The 22,581-nt window shown below is 42.7% G+C and overlaps 1 protein-coding gene across 3 annotated transcripts in view; it reads left to right on the top strand.

Annotated features, from left to right (window-relative positions):
* LOC132959470 (E3 ubiquitin-protein ligase Midline-1-like) overlaps positions 1 to 22,581 on the top strand; it is a 63,882-nt gene that overhangs the window by 29,459 nt on the left and 11,842 nt on the right. For all 3 annotated transcript variants that reach the window (XM_061032496.1, XM_061032495.1, XM_061032498.1), the window contains exons 2-4: positions 6,550 to 7,337; positions 16,607 to 16,702; positions 21,350 to 21,457. In XM_061032496.1, coding sequence (XP_060888479.1) covers positions 6,618 to 7,337; positions 16,607 to 16,702; positions 21,350 to 21,457 — 924 coding nt within the window. In that variant the 5' untranslated portion in view covers positions 6,550 to 6,617. The remainder of the gene's footprint in view (positions 1 to 6,549; positions 7,338 to 16,606; positions 16,703 to 21,349; positions 21,458 to 22,581) is intronic.

The following is a 22,581-nucleotide window of genomic DNA, read 5'->3' as shown; positions in this document are numbered from 1 at the left end:
ACAGTGCACATACTGATACGAACATTAGAGTTTGAAAGGAGCGCCACAAACAGCCTTGATAGTAAGCTTTTTGTCTTACCTTTGTAATGTAAACAAGCTGATGAGGGTCGATGGGGGCCGAAGCAGCCCGAGTTTGTGATGCTCACACACCTGTGGGCACTTCAGGTATGGCGTGTTTGTCTCGAGAATAAAAAAAACAACAATTTTGTATGAGTACCTGAAAAGCGCACCAGACACAACATTATTTAAAAACATTGTCTTACCTTACTCGCGTGAGCTCTGACGTGAGCGCTGCGCGACGTTTTGTGCCAGTGTTGCTGCCTCCTAGTGGCACAACAACACACATGCTATTTTATTTTATTTTTTTAACACTGCTTATAAAGTTGTTCCTTTCTTTGCGCCATTCTTTGTCACACAATTAATTTTTTATTGAAGCACATCATGGTGATTATTGGCGGAACTTAGGCCCCGCCCACTTTCCATTTCAAAGGATAAAACCAATGCTTTGGGCTGAATTCATGAAACAAGTTAGTATATTAATATATTTGATGATGCATATGTATAGGCCTAACTTAATGACCCATTCCACAAATTAAAGTCGAGGCAAATTCTCTTACACCCCACTTTGCCATTCCAAGATTTTCTAGCCAATGATGTTAAAGTTCGTCAGTGATAGGCAAACCATAGGAACGGGGAAAACTCCTTGCAATGTTTGCAAATTTGCTGTCGGATTTGCTAACCATACCCTGCTTGTCAACAGGCAAGGCAGGAAACTGCTTGGGGCCCCAGAACCAGTAGGGGGGGGTCCCAGAGGGCTGACAAACTTTGGACCAAAGAAGCGACCCCTAAATGTGCACATTTTTGCAACGACAGTAGGAAACCTCGCCAAGGAGGCCCCCATCTGATCAGATTCACTCTGGTTGACCTGCTGAGTGCTGGTGGGAGGTTCCCCCAAAGGACCCCAGAATCGCCTCTGGATATGGCCTTTTAAATTTGTGCTTTTTTTCCAGTCGGCTTGGTGACTAGAGAAGCACTGAAATGACCCTTACATTTTCACACCTGTAACTAACCAATCAAAACATTCTAAAAGCATTTTAGCTCCCCGCACTGAGCATTTTGCGAGAGAAAAATGGCCACCAGGTGTATACTGGACGGTGTGGCCTATGTTAGGGCGGTCGAGGCGTTTGTCCAATCGGTCTCTGCCTTCCATTCAAGGTGACATATTTGAACAGTTTTAAAGGTAATATGTCCAATTTCCTCTTTTAAGTCATGGTCATGTTTCTTTTGGGGGCTATGGTAAATGTTAATATGGACATGTCGCTGTCAGATTCTCACCACAGACGATTATTGGAGCCATTTTTAGACAGTTTAAAGGCAGATATCATCATCGTGTTTACACTCTGTATCGGATGGTTTGACCTCTTTCACTTACTTCCATCGTTTCAGTGTGTGTGTGTGTGTGTGGTTGCAATTTTCCGCCTCCTGTGAGTTCAGAAAGAATTGGAACAGCACAATCATACCGTCTCACACACACACACACACACACACACACACACAGAGAGTGTATGCTGATTGTACGAGCCAGGTCAACGGGGATGACCTACTTCTCGGTTCTGCTCCGCGGACTGCCACAGCCGCTTACGTCAACTCACCGAGTGGAACCCTCCGCCTGCCCAAATGTGTTTTTAAAGGGGGGGGGGGGGGGGGGGGGGGGTTAAATAGCTTTTTGGCTGCGTATTCTAATCTTTTTCTGAGTGCTTTTTGTGTCACATCATTTACCAGGAGTGATCTGGCACCGGAATAGCTTACCCGCTGCCAGGGAGGAAGTCTTGACTTTTTTTCAGCTCAATTTGTCAGACGACGATGGCTCAAGTTGAATATTCATTTTGATGAGGTGCCTGGGAAAAAAAAAAGAAGCGCAACAACAATCCCCCCCCCCCCCCCACGAAGGAGAGAATAAAGCAGACAATATGGAGATCGTAATGGCAAAACATTGGAAGAAAAAAACTTTTTTTTTTAAAGATTATTTAAATAAAAGCAGCATTACGAGTACGAGTGGCTTCATGTTTTATGGAAGCAGAGGGAGCCACAAAACTCCGCTCCCAGTCTCTCCCATCGCCTGTGTGTCGTGCTCTTGTTGGATCACTTTTAAGAAAATGGAAAGAGAAGAGCTGCCATGAAAATTTTAGCAGCTTAAACTACGACATTGGAAGGGGAGAGCCGCCACAACGTCCTCGCCGTTAATGAATGATTTAGGAGACGTGGAGCGCGGGCTAATGGGGGGGGGAAGTCTGCCCAAAATGTAAACAGGAAGAGACATCCAGAGTTGGAATTTTAAAAAAAAAAGTGGTTCTCAAAGTTGATCTGTTTCTTTGAAAAAGTACAGAGGCCCTGAAGTCCCAAAAAGTGTTTTTTTTTTAGCCCACACATGACGACAAATCATGAGAGATTAAAAAGTTCAGTTCTTATAGAGTGTGTGGTGTGCAGGGTTAGGGTTAACCCTAACCCTAACCCTTTTCTACTGTCATTGCAAAAATATGCACATTTTGAACCACACACTAACCGATTCAATGACCAACATCCAGAGTCTCGACTTTCAAAATATGTAATCTGGAGTGGTTAAAAACACGACTTTAAGAGTAAACAAGCACGACGGTTGAGCTAAATGCTGTTAGCTGGTACATGCATTAGAGTTAACATTTTGGTCCAACTCCGTTCTTTGTCACTTGGATTGTGGTTTGGTCCTGGATTTATGACATCCATCTAACACCTAACCCTAATGCTATAAAAGTCATTAAGAGTATCTTAAAAAAAATTATTCTTTACTCAATCGGCCGCCAGTGCAGTGGAGCTTAAATGGGAGTCTTGCATCGAGGGTCCGGCTGCTGGAGTTTTGCACTAGGTGAAGTCGTGCCAGAGCGGGGGACGGGGCTAAGGCAGGTGAAGAGTGAGTCGCAGAAAAAAAGGTCAAGCAGGGAGAGGATGAATGCATGAATTATTTCGTTCCGAGGTCTCGCCGCTGATAGAAATGCTCTTATTTTAGCAGCGTGGCTCGGTTGGAAAAGAAACAGGAGTGTGTCGATTTGTTACCGTGGTGATGGGATTTGTAACTGAGGCTTGAGTGATGGGACGTGTAGTTCTTGACAAGCGGTCAGACTGTGTTTTTTTTTTTTTTTTTTTTTCCTGATTGACTAACTTATTCAATTTCATTTGGTTAAACAGAAGCATCAACAAAAAAATGCCCCCAAAAATGTGGAAATATGAGGCAAAAATAGAAGAAATGTAAGGGAGATTGAAGTTGCAAACTTTATGTATGCTTTAAATTATCGTTTCATGTGAGCTGTAGCTGTTGTATATTTCTGTAAAAGACACAAGGAGGGAAAATGAAACATGAAATCTGTCTCCCTGCTCGCATGCAGAAGCTGCAGGGAAAGTGGAGGATGCTCTCACTGCTCATTCAGCCATGCATCGCCCCCTAATGGCCACTATCGGTACTGCCCAATTCAGATCACAAGCACAGAAGATGAGCTTTTTCTGACACAGGGGCAGCCCTCACAGACATGAGGTGTGATTACAGGAATAAAGCACAACTTCAACTCCATTTAAAAAAAAAAAAAAAAAAGATACCAATATCCTCTTCTATTTCTACTCTTCCTTCCCTCCATCTTCTTCCTCCTAATGCCTGTCGCCTCCCTGCACGGTTCAACAGTGTCACCTACGGTGCGCTGAGAGGCATTTCACCCTCTCTCCCCTCACCTGCCACTTTGGATTTGCGGGCCCGTGTGTGTATTTGGTCTTTGACAGAATACAGTGGATTTATCCGCTTCTGCGCCTGCAGGTTTCCCCCCCCCCTCCTGTCACGCAGCAACCTGTCAGAGCTCCGTCAATGTCGAACTTTTCTTGGCTCCGACGTTCCCGACTTCTTATGTCTGTACTTTTCTGTGCTTATGTAAAACACTTTCTGCTGTTTGCGAGATTTGGCTGGAAGCGTTGGACAGAGATTACAAAATGTCCTTGGAGGAGGGAATCTGCTTAATTTATTCACCATCACTTCCTGTGTACAATGCTAAATGCACATGAATGCTTAAAACGCCTCCTAATTCTGAACACATTTTCTTCATCTCTTGTATTTGATGTATATCCTTGAAATCCCCTTGTATCTCTAAAAATGCTTGACCATGGTTTAAAGTCTAGTTTGGGAGCACAATTAACTTATTATCGCAGAGTCGTAACTTCAGTATCTATATATCACCAGAAAAGCCCCCAAAACATCCTGATTCAGCGTCAACACTTCCGTCCAGAATCAGCCCCCACTTCACAGAGCATCTCTGGAAATATAAACACCCCGGGGAGGCTGTTTGGAGCCGTGTGGGAATGTGCATCGACGTGTGTGTAAATGTGGGACCCTGAGGATTTGTCCTGTTTACAGTGCCGCCAAACAAGCGTGCTGACTCACTTCCGTCTCCCCTTCTCAGTTCCGACACTCTTGCTTTTCCCTCTTTTATCCCCCAATTTTCCCTTTTTTTCAAAAATCTGGCTTTTCCTCTCCTTCCTTTTTTTGTATACAAAAACAATCAAAGCTGCTCCACTCACATCAGTTTCTTCGTCAAGTATTTATTTTGTGCAGCTCATCTGGGCTGCAAATGAAGACTTTCCGACCTTGTTGGAAGGGAAACCTTGCAGAAAAGTGGCAATTACAAAAAGGTGGAGGGATATTGTGAGTAGAGCCTGACCGATTTATCGGCCTGCCGATAATATCGGCTGATATGAGCATATCCAGTGACTATCGGTATCAGCTAATTTTATCGCAGATATTACTCGATTTATTCACCAGTCAAATTTGAGTTTCATTGTATTAAACTAGCAGTTCTATTTCACCAGCAGAGGGCGTGATGCACGTACATGCGCAGTTACTTTCCTGTTGAGTGACCTTGTGATCTTAATTATACATCTTTTCCAATCAAGCATTTGATTACCACATTTGAGGGATTAAGAGAATAAATGTGTATATCTACGTTTATTTATATTTATCTCTACAGAGCGTAGAAATATCTCAGAAAGATATCGGCCAATATATCGGTATAATTTTTTCTCTTTCCCTACTATCGGTACGGAAGCCAAAAATTTAATATCGGTCGGGCCCTAACTGTGAGTGTGGTGAAGTCCACTTGGATGCACAAAGCCTGTAAGCGCAGTGAACAGTGACATCTGCTGCAGAATCCACTCTGTAGTGTTTTCAAGTGTCCGCATTTGCTGCTTTAAAAATGCAATGCATTTCATGAGAAGTTTTATCTGATGGACTGTTAAGGCGTCATTTGATGTTATTAAATCTTCATATCTTTGATTTTTTTTGTTGTTTTACCGTCTAAAATAATCTTGTTTTATTCCTTCGGGTGTTGTTTGTACGTCTCTTATCAGTTTCCCTTTCTTTGCATCTGCACTGATTTTCCCACAACTTTCCATTTTCCCTGAAGTGTTTGTTTTAGTTCCATCTAATCTTCAAGCCACAAAGTCTCCTGACTCGTTTTTTATTCGCAGCCCTCCGGCTACGTTCATAAATCAAGAAGGAACACAGACAAACAGAAGTTGCACGCCAGCACAAAAAAGAAAAGTTCACTTTTGGATTTGGAGACAACATCCATTTAGAGTGAAATAATCAAGATCCTGGAGACAGACACTGATTTTAAAGATATTTGTGCTACAGTGAAGCATCCACATACGGAGTGAGAAACGCTGATTCATTCATTGATTTTGAGAATCCAAAAGGACAATTGGTGGCATCTTTGTGTGGTTTGGTGTGATTGTGAGTATTTTCCACAAACAGTACGCAAGGAAGACTGGTCTGATGGATACTGTAAAAAAAAAATTGGGGGGTATTTTTTGAGTACGAATTTGTTCGCATACTGCTTTTTTCATAAATCGAGCAGCTGTGGCTCAGTTGGTAGAGGCGGTCGTCCCTCAACTGTAAGTTAGGGGGTTCAATCCCCAGCTCCTGCAGCCACATGAGTCCTTGGGCAAGACACTTAACCCCAAATTTCTCCCGCTGTCTGAAATTAGCGATTGCTGATTGGATGCAGCAGCCATTACTGGAGAGTAAAGTGCAGATTTTCTGTATGCATATTTGTGTTTGTGTTGCATATTCCGTAGATAATAAGACATGGAAGATCATGGATTAGATTTTTTTGCCATTGTTGGACATATCAGTTTTGGTACTTTGCATATTGAAAGTTGGTTCTTTCATCTTTCTCTCTATATACACTAAACATATGCTTGTTTGTTTTCTTTGTTGCTTTTAAATAGCTACATGCCCAGTGATAGGGAACTTTTTTAAGGAGGTCGGTCAAGCCTTTTAGGCATCAGTTACCCCATATGACTAAGAGAATGGCAGAGTGCTAAGTGCTGGACTCTATAAGTCCACTCAATGGTCTGCTCCATTGAGCCCGTCTAAGAAAGCAGTGAGGAGTAAGCCGTTTCACACCATTTAATCACAAATCCCTCTGCTTTCTTTCCCCTCCTTTCCTCTATCTTCCTCTGTCTACGGCCCTGCAGACGGCTGAGCGGCTCTTCTGGATTTCGCTGACGCTGCGCCCGGTCCCGCCTGGCCTCCTCTGAGCAGGATGGAAACTCTGGAGTCAGAGCTGACCTGCCCAATCTGCCTGGAGCTCTTTGAAGACCCGCTGCTGCTCCCCTGCGCCCACAGCCTGTGCTTCGGCTGCGCCCACCGCATCCTCATCTCCCACTGCGCTACCAACGAGCCCGTTCAGAGTATCGGCGCCTTCCAGTGCCCCACCTGCAGATATGTCATTTCCTTGAGTCCTGAGCGCGGACTAGAAGGACTAAAGAGAAACGTGACCCTGCAGAACATTATCGACAGAGTCCAGAGGGCCTCATCTTCCGCCGGGCTGCCTCTACCGCTGCCCGCGCCCCTCAGCGGGCCCAACTCTCCCAGCGAGGAAGGGAGCAACAGACTGGCGCTGGTCCCAGTCAGCGCCGCCATGTCCAGCCCGGGGACGCCCCCCGAGCCGATCCAGTGCCAGTTCTGCGAGCAGGACCCGCCGCAGGATGCCGTGAAAACGTGCGTGACGTGCGAGGTGTCGTACTGCGAGGAGTGCCTCCGGGCGACGCACCCCAACAAGAAGCCGTTCACGGGCCACCGGCTCATCGAGCCCATGCCGGACTCCCACCTCAGGGGGCTCCAGTGTCTGGAGCACGACGAGGAGAAGGTGAACATGTACTGTGTCACCGACGACCAGCTCATCTGCTCACTGTGCAAGCTGGTCGGGAGGCACAGGGACCACCAGGTGGCAGCACTGAGCGACCGCTATGAAAAACTCAAGGTAGGCAAAGAAGTACATCTTTTAAATCTGCTTTTTTGGGGGGGGGGGAATAAATTGCTATTTTTGAGCAATTTTGCCTTTTAGCGCTGATAAAATATGTCATGCATTCAACCTTTAACGGATGCTACATCAAGGTTGTGGCGTCCCTACATTATTATCCTTACACATACAGTATAATGAATATAACTTTAATTTTATGCTCCTCTGCAGAATGAAATCGCCTATTATCCTTACCCAGGTATCTACATCAATTATCAACTGAGATTTTCATCATCTCCTGCTGAATTATTATCTCTCCTGAATAATTAAGCAATTAGCATAATCGCTACTTCATGCCAGTGTGCCGGGAGGGTATTCAGAGCGTGCGCACACACACAGTCAATACAGGGAGTTGCCATTAGTGACGAGGTATGGAGTCTTCACTGAGGTTGCAGGTTAACAAGCGCCGATTGCCTGCTGGGTGTAGGTGTGCGTAATTGAGCATGGCTATTAGAGCGTGCTGCTAATGGCCAGAGAAGCAGCATGTGTGTGTGTGTGTGTGCGTGTGTGTGTATGGATGTGTTAGCGTGTTACTGTTGGAGCGTTTGCAGATGGAAATGGGTCTCAGAAAGTCCATGGGATACTGTTCTTCCAGTAATCTGATAATCTTCCCCAGAATCATCGCAGCACTTGTCTTAAAGGGACAGTGCTTTCTTTTTAGAGTTGCACTTTTGCAAAGTTTGAGGGCTTGCAACAAAACGGGTAAATTACGGCGTGACCGATATGATTTTCTTTTTTTGGGGGGGGGGCCAATACTTATAAATCGGCCGATATCTTTCTTAGATTTATGTTTGATTTGTCGATATAGATCTACACATTTATTCTGTTGATCCCTCAAATGCAGCCATCAAACACAAAAAGATATACAGTATGATGTAGACGGTCACAAGATGGCCGCTTGACACTCTAGAGAGTGATGATGCTTGTTTTAGTCCATATAGCACGCTCTGCTGGTGAAAGAGAGGGACTCTGCAGATCGAATGGAGTTTGGTAGTTCGTTCCCGGCTCCATCCCTTTTATCATCGCAGCAGAAGAGAGCATCTGTACCTCCTTATCTTTGCGTGTGTTTCAGCAAATTTAAGCAGAGAGAGAGCGAGAGAGAGAGAGGAATAACAATTAACAAGGAAACTACAGGTCAGTGCATCATCTGATTATCATGCTATCTGTTCCTCCCCTCCATTCATCCGTTCGGAGAATAAAAGCAGGTCAGTGCACATGAAAGTCATCGTACAGGAAAATGATCAGAGACACACAGAAAAACAAGCAGAAGCCGTTTTCATTCCACCCGGATATATGTTGAAAAGCACGTAGCCTTTCTTTATCTCACACTCTAAAAAACACACTCAGCATCTGGGTTGTGTACTTTGCATACAGTACATATGATGTCTCCATGAAGTCAAACTTCATAAGCATCAATGGTTGCATGAGAGGGTCCCACATGCCCAGTGAATGGGCCCTTCCCAGGATAGGATTTAAATCAACGTCTTCGTTCAGTTAGCGCTAGCCTCCTGGCTAAAATTAGCTCCCTCTGCCCGGCTCTGACTGAAACAAGTTTGTTAACAACTTCTTGTTGGGTCCCTCTATTTCCTCATCTTTCTTTTCTGACATGCTAACTTTGTGCAGGTCCTGCACACTTACGTCGGTAACATTACCGAAAAAGAAAAGTCCATCCTCTCCGTCTTCTGCCTGCTCCAACTTTTCAGAAAATGTGTGCTAAAACAGGGCGTTTGGAGATTTTCCTCTTCATGACATCACAAAGGGCTGTAACCCCTCCCCCTTGGTGGGCGACACTCCCACAGCTAGGTGTTTGTTCTGCCCTCTGAGTCTGCCTTCTCACTTTAAACAATAGGGCGATGGAGCGAGAAAGCCCAGGCCACATCCCCTTCCAGAGAGGGGGCGTGGTCAGACACCGCTCATTTACATATTTAAAGGTACAGACACAGAAACAGCCTGTTCTGAGCAGGGCTGAAATAGAGGGGTTTATAGGCATGATCAAATACACCTCAAACTTTCTGACCTTGTCCCCTAAGGAGCTCTCTAGGACAAGAAAGCTGCTAAAAGCAAAATGCAGTACCTGGATATTTTAAGATGTTCCATGTATTTCTGAAATGAGACATTTTTAAGTCAAATAAACAGCCTTACAAGCATGAATGATGCATTACTGTACGACAATTTTGCTTTTCAGCACTTAAAAGTTTTAAACACGTTTCCCAAAGTTGAACAGCTGTATGTAGGGCCCTTCACAGCATGCGTCCTTCCAAAAAGCACGCTTTAAACCCTGTTTAAACTTTAACCACACAGTTGGCAGATTACAAAACAGTACCATGAATTATTTCGTCTGGTCCCGACAGAGATCTGTGGCGAGCCATGTTTGCGCTTTTCGGTGCGGCATCACATCAGAGGGGTGTTTAAAAGGCAGAGAACAGCCACAGTTTAGCTTTATTAGTGAAATTACGGGTTCAGTACTGTGTGCGTAATTGTCAAAATGAATACAGAATGAATAAATCATGAGCCGCCGTCTGTCACTACTAGAAACAGTTTGCGCAGATGGAAAACAAAGCATGCTCACTGCTGCATAACTCCTGAGCATGCTGTCTTTCTCTCGCTCTCTCTTTCTAAAAACACGCTAACTTATGCACGCTTGTCTGCACACACATGCACAACAGACCTCCTACCTGCCCTCAGACCTTGCTATAATCCCAAGAAGGACTCAGGCAACCTCTCCTTCATCAGACAAAGACAACAAATTGGGCCATTTTTTGCTCAAAGTTAGAGGGGATTTGAGCAAGTTTTCATCCTAGCCAGCTGGTACATGTCCCGAGTTTAATACAAAACACTGGTTAAGACCTCGTTAGCCTGGAGCTGACCTCCATAGAATCTAGACATTTGAAAAAAATACTGGAATGTTACATTGAACTGTTTAAATTTGAAGCATATGGGAGTAACTTTTAGGCTATTTTGCAATGCTTTGGCGGCCCCTGTGGACAGAAATGTTACTACATGAGGGGTGAACTACTTTGGCCTTTAGCTCATGGATGTATTTCCAACCGCGTAACGGTAACTATGGAGACACTTTAAGCACCTTTCATGTACACTGCATTGCTTCAAAAAAAGTGATTATGGTGATTCCAGCAAAAAATTGGAAGATTCCCAAGAAATTTTATTATTTAAACACAACAACCAAAACAAGATTGAAACATATGTTTTCAACACATGAGCTAATCAAGACGCATTTCGTTTTTTTTAAACCAGGCTGTAAACATGTTCATTTCTGGAGTAAAAACTTGCTTTTTTTCAATGGGTGTGTATGTGATTTCCGGTGCTTCTGCAGCTAGCCTCTAGTGGACACTTGGCAAACTGCAGGATTTTTTGCACTTCATTTTTCAACACAAGAGGTTGCTGATTGGTTGTCAGGCAGTCGGTAACTGCAAAAAACAATACGAATATAACCTTTACTCAGGTTTAGGTAACCAGAAAAGGGCGGTAATATCAGAATATTACCATCCATGCTAACGTGGCTACTCCCGCTGTGGTCTGTTTAGCTTTAGCACAGCCTTTATCGAAACCAAGAGACACACAAACAATGCTCACATCTCCACTGTTTTTCTCTCACTGCCTGACTTGTTTTGCTGCATCTTGTGTATAAGTGGTGCTTTAAATACTTCTCAGCCTGAGGCTAACTTCTGCTTCAAGTGGAAAGCTGCGTTCTGTGCAGGTCAGTTCACTTGACCTTAATTCAGTAAACAGTCTTCTTCTTTTTTAATCTCTGCGTGGTGCTGTTGCAAAAACACACGAGGGGAAAGCACGCAAACACACATAGAACTTGACAGAAAATCAAATATTCAAACTTAATGTCATATTTTTTCACATTTAGATTAAGAAAAATGGCATGTATGCTTTGAAAGACTGAGAGGAGTTCAAGCCTTGAGAGGCAAATTTTTTCCAACAAGGGACACTGTCGGGAATACAATAAGGTCTCCATCGCAGCTAATTACAACTGAAAAACAAGCCGAGTGCCGTGCAATATTTATGCAGAACACTTTTTTATTCATTTTTTAATTTTTAATTCATAAAGACAGAAACTTTAGGAGAACAGCTCAGGCACGGAAGCGTTTGCCCTGTAAGCCAAATGCTAAGAAAGTACTTGAGCTGTTACAGATGGTACTTTTCTTCCCCTTTTTTACACAGATATGAGCCTGACAACTTCAAAAGTATTTTGGTTGTATTTTCCGGACCATTTCATGCCTATCATTTTGCCCTGATCTGCTGGAATTTTGAGATATCCCCACTCGGCGCAGGGAGAGGGAGAGGGAAAAAAAAAATAAAATCAAATATCAGATGATTGGAATTGGTTCCTTTTTTCAGCAGCTGCCGTGGTGTGTCTGATAAGAGCCGTGGAGGTTATTGTGGGAACACCCATCCTTTTTTGGGAGATAAAATTACCCCCGTCACAGGAAATTGACTGAGAAGGCGGCTGGAAATAGCTTTTAAAGTCCTTGGCTGTGGGTCTGCGGAGAAAGAACCTTGAAGATAAAAGACGGGAGCTGCTGTCTGTGTGTGTGTGTGTGTGTGTGTGTGTGTGTGGTGCTTCAAATCATAGGTTTTTTGTTGTGTTCATGTGGTAATCCATTTTGGTTTAATCAGCTGTCCCAGTGTTGAAACACCATGGCTGTCAAGTGCCCACATGCACGATAAAACATGAACAGACACAAAACATAACATTACTGATAAGCACCATATTTACCTTTTTGTCCTCCAGCCGCCTGTCTCATTCATCTTTTACATCGCACAACAACACACTCTTCCCTAAGCTTACTTCCTTAATATAGTCATGGCTATTATGTTGACAACTTCCCACCTTTAAAATCCAACCTTGACTTTCACAAACTTCCTGATAAATGAGTCATTAAAGAGCAATAGCAGCTAAAAACAAAAGCATGGTAGTTTGTCTGTTTAAGGTCTCACATTGCTGCAGTGATCTAGAAGTGATGGATAAAGCACCCAGAGGCAAAAGTGCATACAAGCAGGGGTGTGTCCAGACAGGGGGTGGCCAGGGGTGGCATGGGCCCCCCTCAAAATCTTATTGGCCACCCCAATTGCCAGAGGTGGGAATTGCGTTAAAATCTACTATTTAGGCTGTGTGGCAACAGGCAGCTCATTGTTTTTCAGTGTACAGATGTTTGTTTGCAGTTTTTTAAACACTTTAAATTGTTACTTTTGACATACATATTGTTAAGCTTAGAAGACTTATACATGCCATTCTCCTGTGTTACTTAAACATTGATGTGATTAGTGCAGACAGAAGGGTTCAATAAATGATCTTGATTATGTGCACAGAAACTTCAGTGGCCAACCCCTGACCAAAAAGTCTAGACATGCCCCTGCATACAAGGCCCTGTAATCCAAAATGGAAACAGGCCTGGAGTGGAGAAAATGCAATAGATTAGCATCTCTGATTAAGTTTCTGCAGAAGAAAACACAAATTTAAGGCCTTTAAGACGGCCATTCTAGCTGAGAAAACACAATAAAAGAAATGAGAAATCGCAACATGATGCCCCTTCAGTGGAAAAAAAAGTGATTCAGTTGCGTCTTGACAGCCCTACATGGTGTAAAATGGAAAGCACACAGATGCCCCCCTCTGTATCGAGCTGATAACCATTTTTTAGGTGTCCTGCCCCTGGCACTCAGAGAGCTTAAGTATGCCTCTGCTTGGATATGTCATGACCAGTGACTGTATAAAAAGATGAACAACCACCTCCTCACTGTAGGAAAGTGAAGCCAAAATATTACTGCCATCTTGTGGTAGTGATGTGATTATACGCCAGAGTGTGTACAGTAAGGAAGTACTGACTCCCTAATTTCAATAGCACAGTTAGTGAACACTCATATATTGAAGTCCACTACTTTCCCAGACCCAATGTTGGATGTCTGCTTTGTAGAATATAGTTAGCTATCATCATTTTGGAAGTTTTCTAAAGTTCTGAATGTTTCCCAGTCTTTAAAAGATTGCCTGCTGCCTCAAACAAAGATATAGTTCTTTTCAGTTGAAGTCAATAACATTCATTATCCAAGATCTTACAGTGTATTGTGCAGCACCCTGTCTGCTCTCTTCCCTTCTGTACCGAGTGTTCCTTTCGCTCGGGGGGCCTTCTGCTCTCTGAATCAAACGCAAACACAATCACAAACTCTCCATCCTTTCCCAATTTCCTCCAGTACAATGCTCCTTCCTTGCTTACTTTCATTTTTTATCTGCTCTCTGTTGCGGTTTGCTTGCGAGTCTTGTGTTTGTTCTTCTGCAGAAGTCGTCTGTGTTTCTCTCAGAGTGACACAAACATGTTGCCTCCAATTTACAGAGGACAATGAACGTAGAAAAATGGACGTCAGGCAAACATTGCTGACTTAAAACCATATTCAAAGGAAAATTATGAAGTTGACTGTGTTGAGTAAAGTGTTGAGGATTCCTGAGAACACAATCCTGCTCAGTGTCACAGTAAAAGTAGAAAAAGACGTTGCTTCCAGAAAAAGTTCTCTGTTCAGTTAATTACCTGTCTCTATCTGGGTTTGAAAGTGTCTGTGTGTGTGTGTGTCTGTATATGTGTGATCCCCTTTCAGTAGATAATCTGCATTTCTTTCGGTCAATTTAGCATACTCATACCCTTCAGCCGCAAATCCCATGCTCATGTGATACGCAGATGACAATGAGGTTTACATTGATCATAGAAAAAACACTGGAAAGTGACACATTGTGGGATTTAGATCTATTTAGCTCAGATTTTTAATCCAAGAGGAAGCCCAGGAAGATATAGCTACACATGTATTGTGTTGATCCCTTAAATGAAGTTATCAAACGCTACTCCACTGGAAAGTAACTGTGCATGTACGTACATCACAGCTTGACGCTGTGATAATAAGTGATAATGCTTGTTGTAATCCATATAGCGCACTCTGCTGGCGACAGACAGAAAGGAAACTGCACGTGTAATACAATGACACTCATGTTTTATATTTGACTGGTGATTAAATCTAGTAATATTTTTGCAATAAAATTAGCTAGCGATAGTCACTTGATATGCTAATATCGGCCGAAATTATCGGCTGGCCGATTACTCGGTCAAGCTCTGTAATGTACAGAGGCCACACACCTCCAAGCGGCTGGCCTAGGTCAGAATCCGACCTGCATGTCATTCCCCCACTCTCTCTCTCCTCGATTTCTGTCCACTCTATCCAGGGTCCTATCTATAAATAAAGGCAAAAAGCCCCAAAAAAGTAGCACAAAAATGATAGTACCCGAGTATATGTATTGACACGTACTTAGTCAAGCTACTTGCAAGTCGACACTCTTAATCTGAATGCATTGACTTACTGTATATCTGAAAACTCAAATTCAAATCAACATGGCTCAGCTTAGTGGGTCGGGGGGGGGGGGGGGGGGGGGGGGGGGGCTTGGGAAAAAATGCAGATAAACAAGCAGGATGATTGACAGACGCTCAACTTGACAGGAAGGCAGGAAGTACAGCTCAGATAGATTTACTCTGGTTGGCAACATAGATTCTGCAGATGAGGTTTAACCCATTTGTGTCCGACTTTGATCACACACACACACACACACACACACACACACACACACACACACACACACACACACACACACACACACACACACACACACACAGGCATCGAGACAGACGGCTTGATGTTTTTTAAATCCCAAGGATGCTGTTATGCTGTTCCCTTAAGTACATGTCCCAGACTTTTTCATGTACGGAAGATTGTGTGCGTGCATGCAGAAATGTTAAGTTTGCTTTGGACTTGTCGTCTCCTTTGTACTCACAAATGTTTTTAAGTATTCATGCGTGCTCGTTGCCACACGTGCACATGATACAGCTGCTGCTGCAGACTTATTGTATGACTCGTGTTCTCCTTATCGTTCTTGAAGAGTTTATTTTTATCCCTGTGCATTAAGTGATACATTCCTGTCAGCAGAGACCTTTATACATCATGCTTTCTCTTTTGTGTGTCATGGTCGTATTAAGGCCATCCATTAAGCCCCTGGTGTCATGAAAGAGCGCACACACAAAAACGCACAAATCCCACCATCTTTATGCGAGTGTATACTGTTTATTCAATATTCCCTCCATTTTAATCCTCCGTGTAGCATCAGAACCTGGATTTGTTTACAGTGCTGTTAAAGCAATTTTTAAGGTGCAGTGATTTGTAAGCTAGCATTCTAACCCTAACCCTAGCTTGTTGACTTTTTTGTTTAAAGTTGAGAAATGTGCTTTTATTTCAAGGCTATACCTGTAAAAAAAAATAAAAAATGCTCCCTCATCCTTGACGCTCCATTGCACCTTCACACCATTTCCAAGATGTGTAAAAAAGCGTTAGCATTTGCCGAGTCAGGGCTTTAAATTCAGCCGGAAAAAAACTGTTTTGAACGGGACAGTGGAGACGTAGCATCAGAGGAGCTTAAGCATGCTCTGTTTGGCAATTATATGACGGTCTTGGAAGTAGAGGAGACAGCTTGTGACTGGGCGGATATAAAAGAGTGAAAAAAAATGGGGGAAAAGGGGGAGGGAAAAGAGAGAGAGAAAAAAAACAAAAAGAGACAGGGAGGGGACAGAGCTGACGTCCTGTCACCTGTTTGCCGGTTCGTTAGCCGAAAGCGCTGCTGCTACTGCTGCTGCTGCCTCTGCTGCGTGCTCTCATAGGGGGAAAAGCTTTTGAAGCCTAATTTGACGCTTGGCCGAGTTTGCGCATGGCTTGGTGCTCAGTGGAGTGGCTGTCCCAGTCACATCCTCTCCGAGAGTAGGATACTCGTTCGGAAGCGCAAAGACCGGGGCAGGATGAGGAGGCAGTACAGGGATGAGGGGTATCACCCGCGCTCAGAGGTACTTCGACCGTAAATGCACGATACAAAACACTCACGGGGGAGTCTTGTGCAGGATAAGAAGAAGTTGCTTTTCTTTGCAGGATTTTGATAAATGTTGTGAGGAATTTATCTTCTTGAATGCTTCTGCTTTGCAACTTTTTTCTTGTTAATGTAGCGCCTCAGGTTGTCTTCTTTTGTACGTTTAAGCAGAGGAACTAAAGGGCGGGAAACTCTCTCTGCATTTTTATCTGTTTTTCAAAAAGCAGCTCGACCCTTCTCGTCTTGCTTCTTTGCGTTCTTGTCGAATCTACTTTCTCACTCTCTCTCTCTCTCTCCTGTTTTGTGTTATTTTTGGCTACAGCAAGCCCTGGACTCCAACCTGACCAACTTGATCAAGAGGAACAATGAGCTGGAGTCACTCATGGGGAAACTAATACAGACATGTCAACATGTAGAGGTGAGTCGCCCCAACGCTCCTCTGAGGTCAGCACTGGCCTATACTGTATATCACATCAGAAATGATTATGTTGTTCTGCTTTGGTAAACATAGACTGCAAAGACAAGACCTTTGATTTATGTGTTTTCACTTAGCCTTATGGCATGGCAATACATGTACACATACAAACTCTAGTTGTTTACTTAATTTTTCTGCAATTAGCTTAGCATGTAGCTACATTTAGCTAAAGTTTTAGCTAAACTAACACAAAATGAACTACACTATATTTGTTTCCCTCAAATTTATTTGGAAATAAAAGATTCTGTGAGATATTTTGAAGTTTTTGAGTGTTTTTTGTAACACAACCACATTTGTTAGGGAATAAATGCTTCAATTTCTGAAATTGTCCATATGAATTGTTTTTAGTAAAAAAAAATGTCAAAGCTGTATTTGTATTCATTTGATGTCTGATTTAGTTGTAATTGTGAATTAGCAGGCAGAGTTGAAAATGCTTGGGCTAAAGGAAAAGCTAACCTGCTCTCCTGCACACATCTGTTAGCTTTAGCCTGATTTATTCAACTTTTAATGCCATGCACAAGCTCAGAATTTGTTTTAAACCTTCACAAAAATGTTTTTTTTTTCTGTAGAAACTGGCACATTTCTTTTTGCAAATTACTCGACATCTGTTTACATCTGCTATGTTTTTAATCAGAATAATAACCGTGTGTGAGCGTCTGCTGTGTGTATGTGTGTGTGTGTCAGCTGAGGGCGATTCTGCGCTAAGCCTGCCCGTTCATGTACCGCCCGCCACACTAAGAAGCTTTAAATAAAGCAATGCCACAGGGTTAAAAGGCTGCAGCATCTAGCTTTAGAAAATAATGGATAGGAACCTCTCTGCCCTGGCAAAGATTTTTTTTTTTCCTTTCCTTTTTTTCCTTTCTCGCATATTTTTGTGACGCCAGCACACAAAGATGTTTGCTACTAGCTTAGCTGGAGGGGGAAATTCTGATGATGCAGGAATTTTCGAATACGAAAAAAGCCCCCAACCTGATTGGATCCTTTTGATAAATCATCGATGCACGAAATAAGAGACCAAAGAGTCCACTTTAGAAATCAGAAATAAATAAATGATGGATATATGAGAAAAGGTGCTCGACTTCTTTCTCCTTCAGTGTGTCATGGTCACAACTTTACATGCAGTACGGCGTCACAACAATCTGAAAAAAGCCTCAGAATAGTGCGTAGAGTGATAGCATGTTGTCTTCAGGTGAGAAAAGTCACAAAAAAGAAGATGGAACTTTCACAAAAACAGACATGCATGTGCAGCTGCCTATGAAAGGCAGCTGCACATGCAAAGTGAGAGCTCTAAAAAAAAAAAAAAAAAAAAAAGAAAAAGAAGCACTACACCGGCGGCTTTTTTATGAATATTTAAAATCAGATTAATCTAATCTGGAGCTTTAATGGAGATGGCAGCTGGGACATTCAGAAACATTTGAAGACTACCAGAAGTTTTAGATGAAAATGTCTGCATACTTTATATAAACTTCCAAGATCCCGTTTCTGACGAATGCAAAGTGGCATCGACGGCAGCCTCAGGTAACCTTGTGACGATGCATTTTAACCCACAGCTTCCTCTAATACCCGGGGTGGTTAATGGGGGGCTACTGCACGCTAACATCCAGTTCCCCCCCATGGAAACACTCGCTTTAATGTGGTTGAACTGTGCCAACAATTTAATGCGATTAAACACACACCACATAATGTCATCGTCTTAGCTGCCACGGCAAGCTAACAGGATCAAGATGCTGTAATTGCAAGAGTCCTTTCTTTTGCATGCTCGGCTGGTAGTTGGTTTACTTACAATATGCAATAAGGATAATGGTTCTAATCAATAAGGAAAATGCCAGGTTTTGCCGGACATAGATGATTCTTCCTGCAACAGAAGAAATACAATATTTTTATTGCTGTCAAATAGGCATGATGTCACCGAGTGTATCAGGCTTGCAAAGTTGTCGTCGACTCCCCTGCAGAAAGTTTAGCCATCAGAAAAGTTGGCCCATCTCTGAGGATTGAGTCATTTCTGTATGCATGTGTGTGTGTGTGTATTTTGCTGTGCTAAATGAGTCACTTAGTGTCCCTGCCAGGGTACAATCTGTCATTCTGATCACAGGCTCCAGAGGCCTCTGCCCACAGTCATTAGATGTTCCATATCTTCACATGCCGTATGTACCCTAGTCACAATCTCTCTGTGTTGTGGTAGTGTAACCATCACACGTTTGAGATTGACCGTCCGTACTATCATTAGAACATTCTGGCTACAATTTCAAAAAGACGTTTCTCACCACAATGCTTCAATTTTGGAGGCGTCGTGACATTAATGTGTGCAGAAGTCATTCGTCTGTCTTCTCTATTGCGAGGTTGTGGGCGGTTTTTCAGGTCAGATGAGCAATATTTCAGATCGAGACCTTTAGCCGTGTCGAGTTTTTGGTGTTTATAGCCACGAAATGTCAGCGAAAGCAAATCAGAGCCTCATGGGAAAGTAAACCACAACGGCAGCCGAGACCAGAAAACCTCAAACTTACATTACTGTTTTGTGTTTTTAAGTTAATCTAGGGTTGGAAACAATTCCTGACCCAATGGTGCATTACAAGCATAGCAGATAAAGCTAACAATCTGCAGTATATGAACAGATCTGACTACCCAAAACATGTACTTCAATATGCAGGGGTGTGTCCAGATTGGTGTCCAGAGGGGTGGCATTGGCCCCCCTTGAAATCTGATTGGCCACCCCAAGTGCCAGCCCAAAATCCAAATCAATGATTGGGACTTTTTAACACTCGTTATTCAGAGAAGCTTCTACCCCAAATTCCCACTGTTTACACCTCTATAATTATGCTAGCTGGTGCACAAACATGCCACAAAGCTATCATGTGATTAAAGTTTTTCACAAGGTAAGCAGTTGGATCTCTGTGGGATTTTCACATGGATGTCAAAGGAGCTAATTAGCATTGCTGAAAAGACAGATACAGCCGTAAGCTACAAGATGTTATCCAGGTGGTGAATTGTGTCTGCTGGCAACACATCCCCCAAATGAGGGCAAGAGGGTTTTTTAGGACGGTATGTTATGGTCTGTGAGGAAGTCCTTTCCAGCCATGGCTCTGGGGGGCTGGAGTTAATTATTCTCCACGATGTCATGAATAAAACACCTGTCGACATGTGTGTTTGTGTGTATGACTGTAATACGTGTGCAATCTCTTGCTGGCTTTGGCTACACTCAGCAGACTCCCCTTTCATTGCTCCCTGTGTTACCGCTCTGCCGCAGCGAGAAAACACTTTACAAGGTGCTGAAAGGGCCACTAGGAAATGACCACAATAAGGAATTACACATTATGTAAGGGCCTGCAGGATCATAATTGGAACTGAACAACTTTTATAGGTGGTTCAGACTGCAAAGCGTCCAACTGGAAGGAGAGTCGAATACATTGGAGAGTTCGATTGGCACTGGATGCCATTTTTTCCTCTAAAGACCCTCATGGCAGAACTATTCAGAGTGTAGTCAAGGGTATTTTCCCACACACCCTCCAGATAAATTAAGACATTCTTCTCAGGTTTAATTCTCAGCAGTGGGTTTGAGCCAAGCAGATGTTTGAACTTCGCCACGAAAGTTTTAAATGAAGTTAGAAAAGCCCTGGTCCCAGTTGTGACACAAGCTAACACAAGCTACTATTTCAACTCGCACCATTACGTGTTTCCAGTACTTCAGAAAAATATCTTTTGCCTCCAAGTCACCAAACAGAACATATCATGAAAACTATTGCGTTAGTACCTTGAAACACATGTTAGCATCTAGTATTTTCTGTACGTTAGCTAGGTTTTGTCTTCTGAAGTTTGTGACATTAAGATTAGATTAAGTGGCTAAATAGCCAACTATAGAAGCTGCTTGAATCAAAAGTTTACTTCAGTGGCTCAATAACCGCAACTAAAGAAGCTACTTGAACCTAGCTTGAAGCTAACACATTAGCATTAAGAACATGTCTCTACTTAAGATGGTTTCTACTTTCTTCAATGTACCTTTCAATGTGAATATAACATTCAAATCGGAAAATGTTACCCTTATTTTATAAAGTTATTTGGTGGGAGATGGGCAAAATGCAAAAAATAGAGTACTAATCAGTGCAACAGGCAGATTTCTCAAAATGGTCGCCACAGATTGAATGCTACTACTTAGCTGCTACCAAAATCACTCCCTCTTTTAGTCATTCTGTAATCCCTATAGAGATAAGATATGGTCTAACAAGAGTAGATTTTACATACATATCTTAAGTGCAACACGTTTCACCCCAAGAATCCAGGGGTCAGGGATATTTTCTGACAGAGCCCTAAAGTCTTGTTCTTAAGCATATTTCAGAGTGTCATTTCTTATTTCTAACAGCCAAAGGGCTTCCTGCTTATTTTACTTGTCAGTCAACACTCAAGCCAGCAGGAGGCAAAGTGCCTGAATAGGCCTCATCTTCCTCAAGTGTCAGCCTCAGACAGGAAAGACGGCTGATGGATGAAAATGACATCCTGTCCCTCTTTAACATACACCCACGCATGTCCTTCACCCCTAGCATCCATCCATCTCTTTGAACATACTGTACCTCACACTCTCTTTGAATTGGTTCTCAGGTGAACGCATCCCGCCAGGAGGGCAAGCTCGTCGAGGAGTGTGATCTCCTGATTGAAATCATTCAGCAGAGGAGGCAGATCATTGGCAGCAAGATCAAAGAGGGGAAGGTGAGTTGAACACTCAGAGGGGCGAGGAGCATGACAGGAGATACCATTTATTCCCTCCACTTTTTTTTTTAACACCCATCTTTAACTCAAGATCCCTTCGCTTCAACATACCCCGAGAACATTCAGATTTATACTTTCTGTTAGGCCTTGCCTAGTAGTACCAATGGAAACCACTTTTACCCTTTTTGTTCTTCCACAACAATCATCACAATGAACTTTCTTCATTGATGCTAAATGCTAGTTTAGCCATGTTTGTGTAGCTGAATAGTAAAACTTATTGTTATTGGGTTTTTTTATGCTATTATTGATTCAATAAAAATCTGAAAGTACACATGTGATTGCATAGCCACATCTTTCGAAAGGTTTGAGGAACATCTGATTTTCCCCAAAAGAAAAAAAGGGGCATCTCTTTATATAAGAAATAAAGGCGTTGGTCATTACTGTGTTAAAAAGTGTATCTTAATTTTTAGTTAACCATGTCACCATTTCAAATATGTTCCCAATAAATAACTGGGTTTTAAGCATACGCTGTCCAAAGATTTAGATTTCTACTACTGATTGACTTCCAATGTCTGCACTTTGGGTTTTGCCATTTGACTCGATAATACAGTAACATGGCGAACAGATGGCAAATGGTTCAACTTCCTCAATTGTAAAACCTTTGACACATTCTGAACAGACGGCAATAACAGTCTGACTGGCCAAAAGTAGATCCCAGAGCATATGGGAGGGCGTGCTACTTGTACTCTTAACCCTGATGGATTTTTTAAAAAGCTGCCTCTAATGAGACCTGAGACAAACTAGGGATTTTTTTTTTATCACAGTGGCTTTTAGCTTTTAGGTTGCATAAGTGAAGATACTGAGATTTCTATTCCTAGGCCACCAGATTTCTACAAATTGTGCTTAGGTTAAGTGCCAAATCACGATGGCTAAAAACCGAAAATACTTATTTCTGAGAGCAAGTTTCCGCTTTTAGTCTGCTTCATCGTCATAAAGCAGACTAATTTTTAACATGATGGTGACTTTGCTAAATTTAAAAGGGATTTGAAGTGAGATTATATTGTTTGGGGTACTTTACAAGCCGAAGTGCTGATGAAAAATCCTTCGACCTCAATCCAGCCACT

This window comes from Labrus mixtus, chromosome 24 (assembly GCF_963584025.1).
Source record: "Labrus mixtus chromosome 24, fLabMix1.1, whole genome shotgun sequence".
In the NCBI taxonomy this organism is placed as follows: Eukaryota; Metazoa; Chordata; class Actinopteri; order Labriformes; family Labridae; genus Labrus; species Labrus mixtus.
This window is presented reverse-complemented; position numbering and strand designations above follow the sequence as displayed.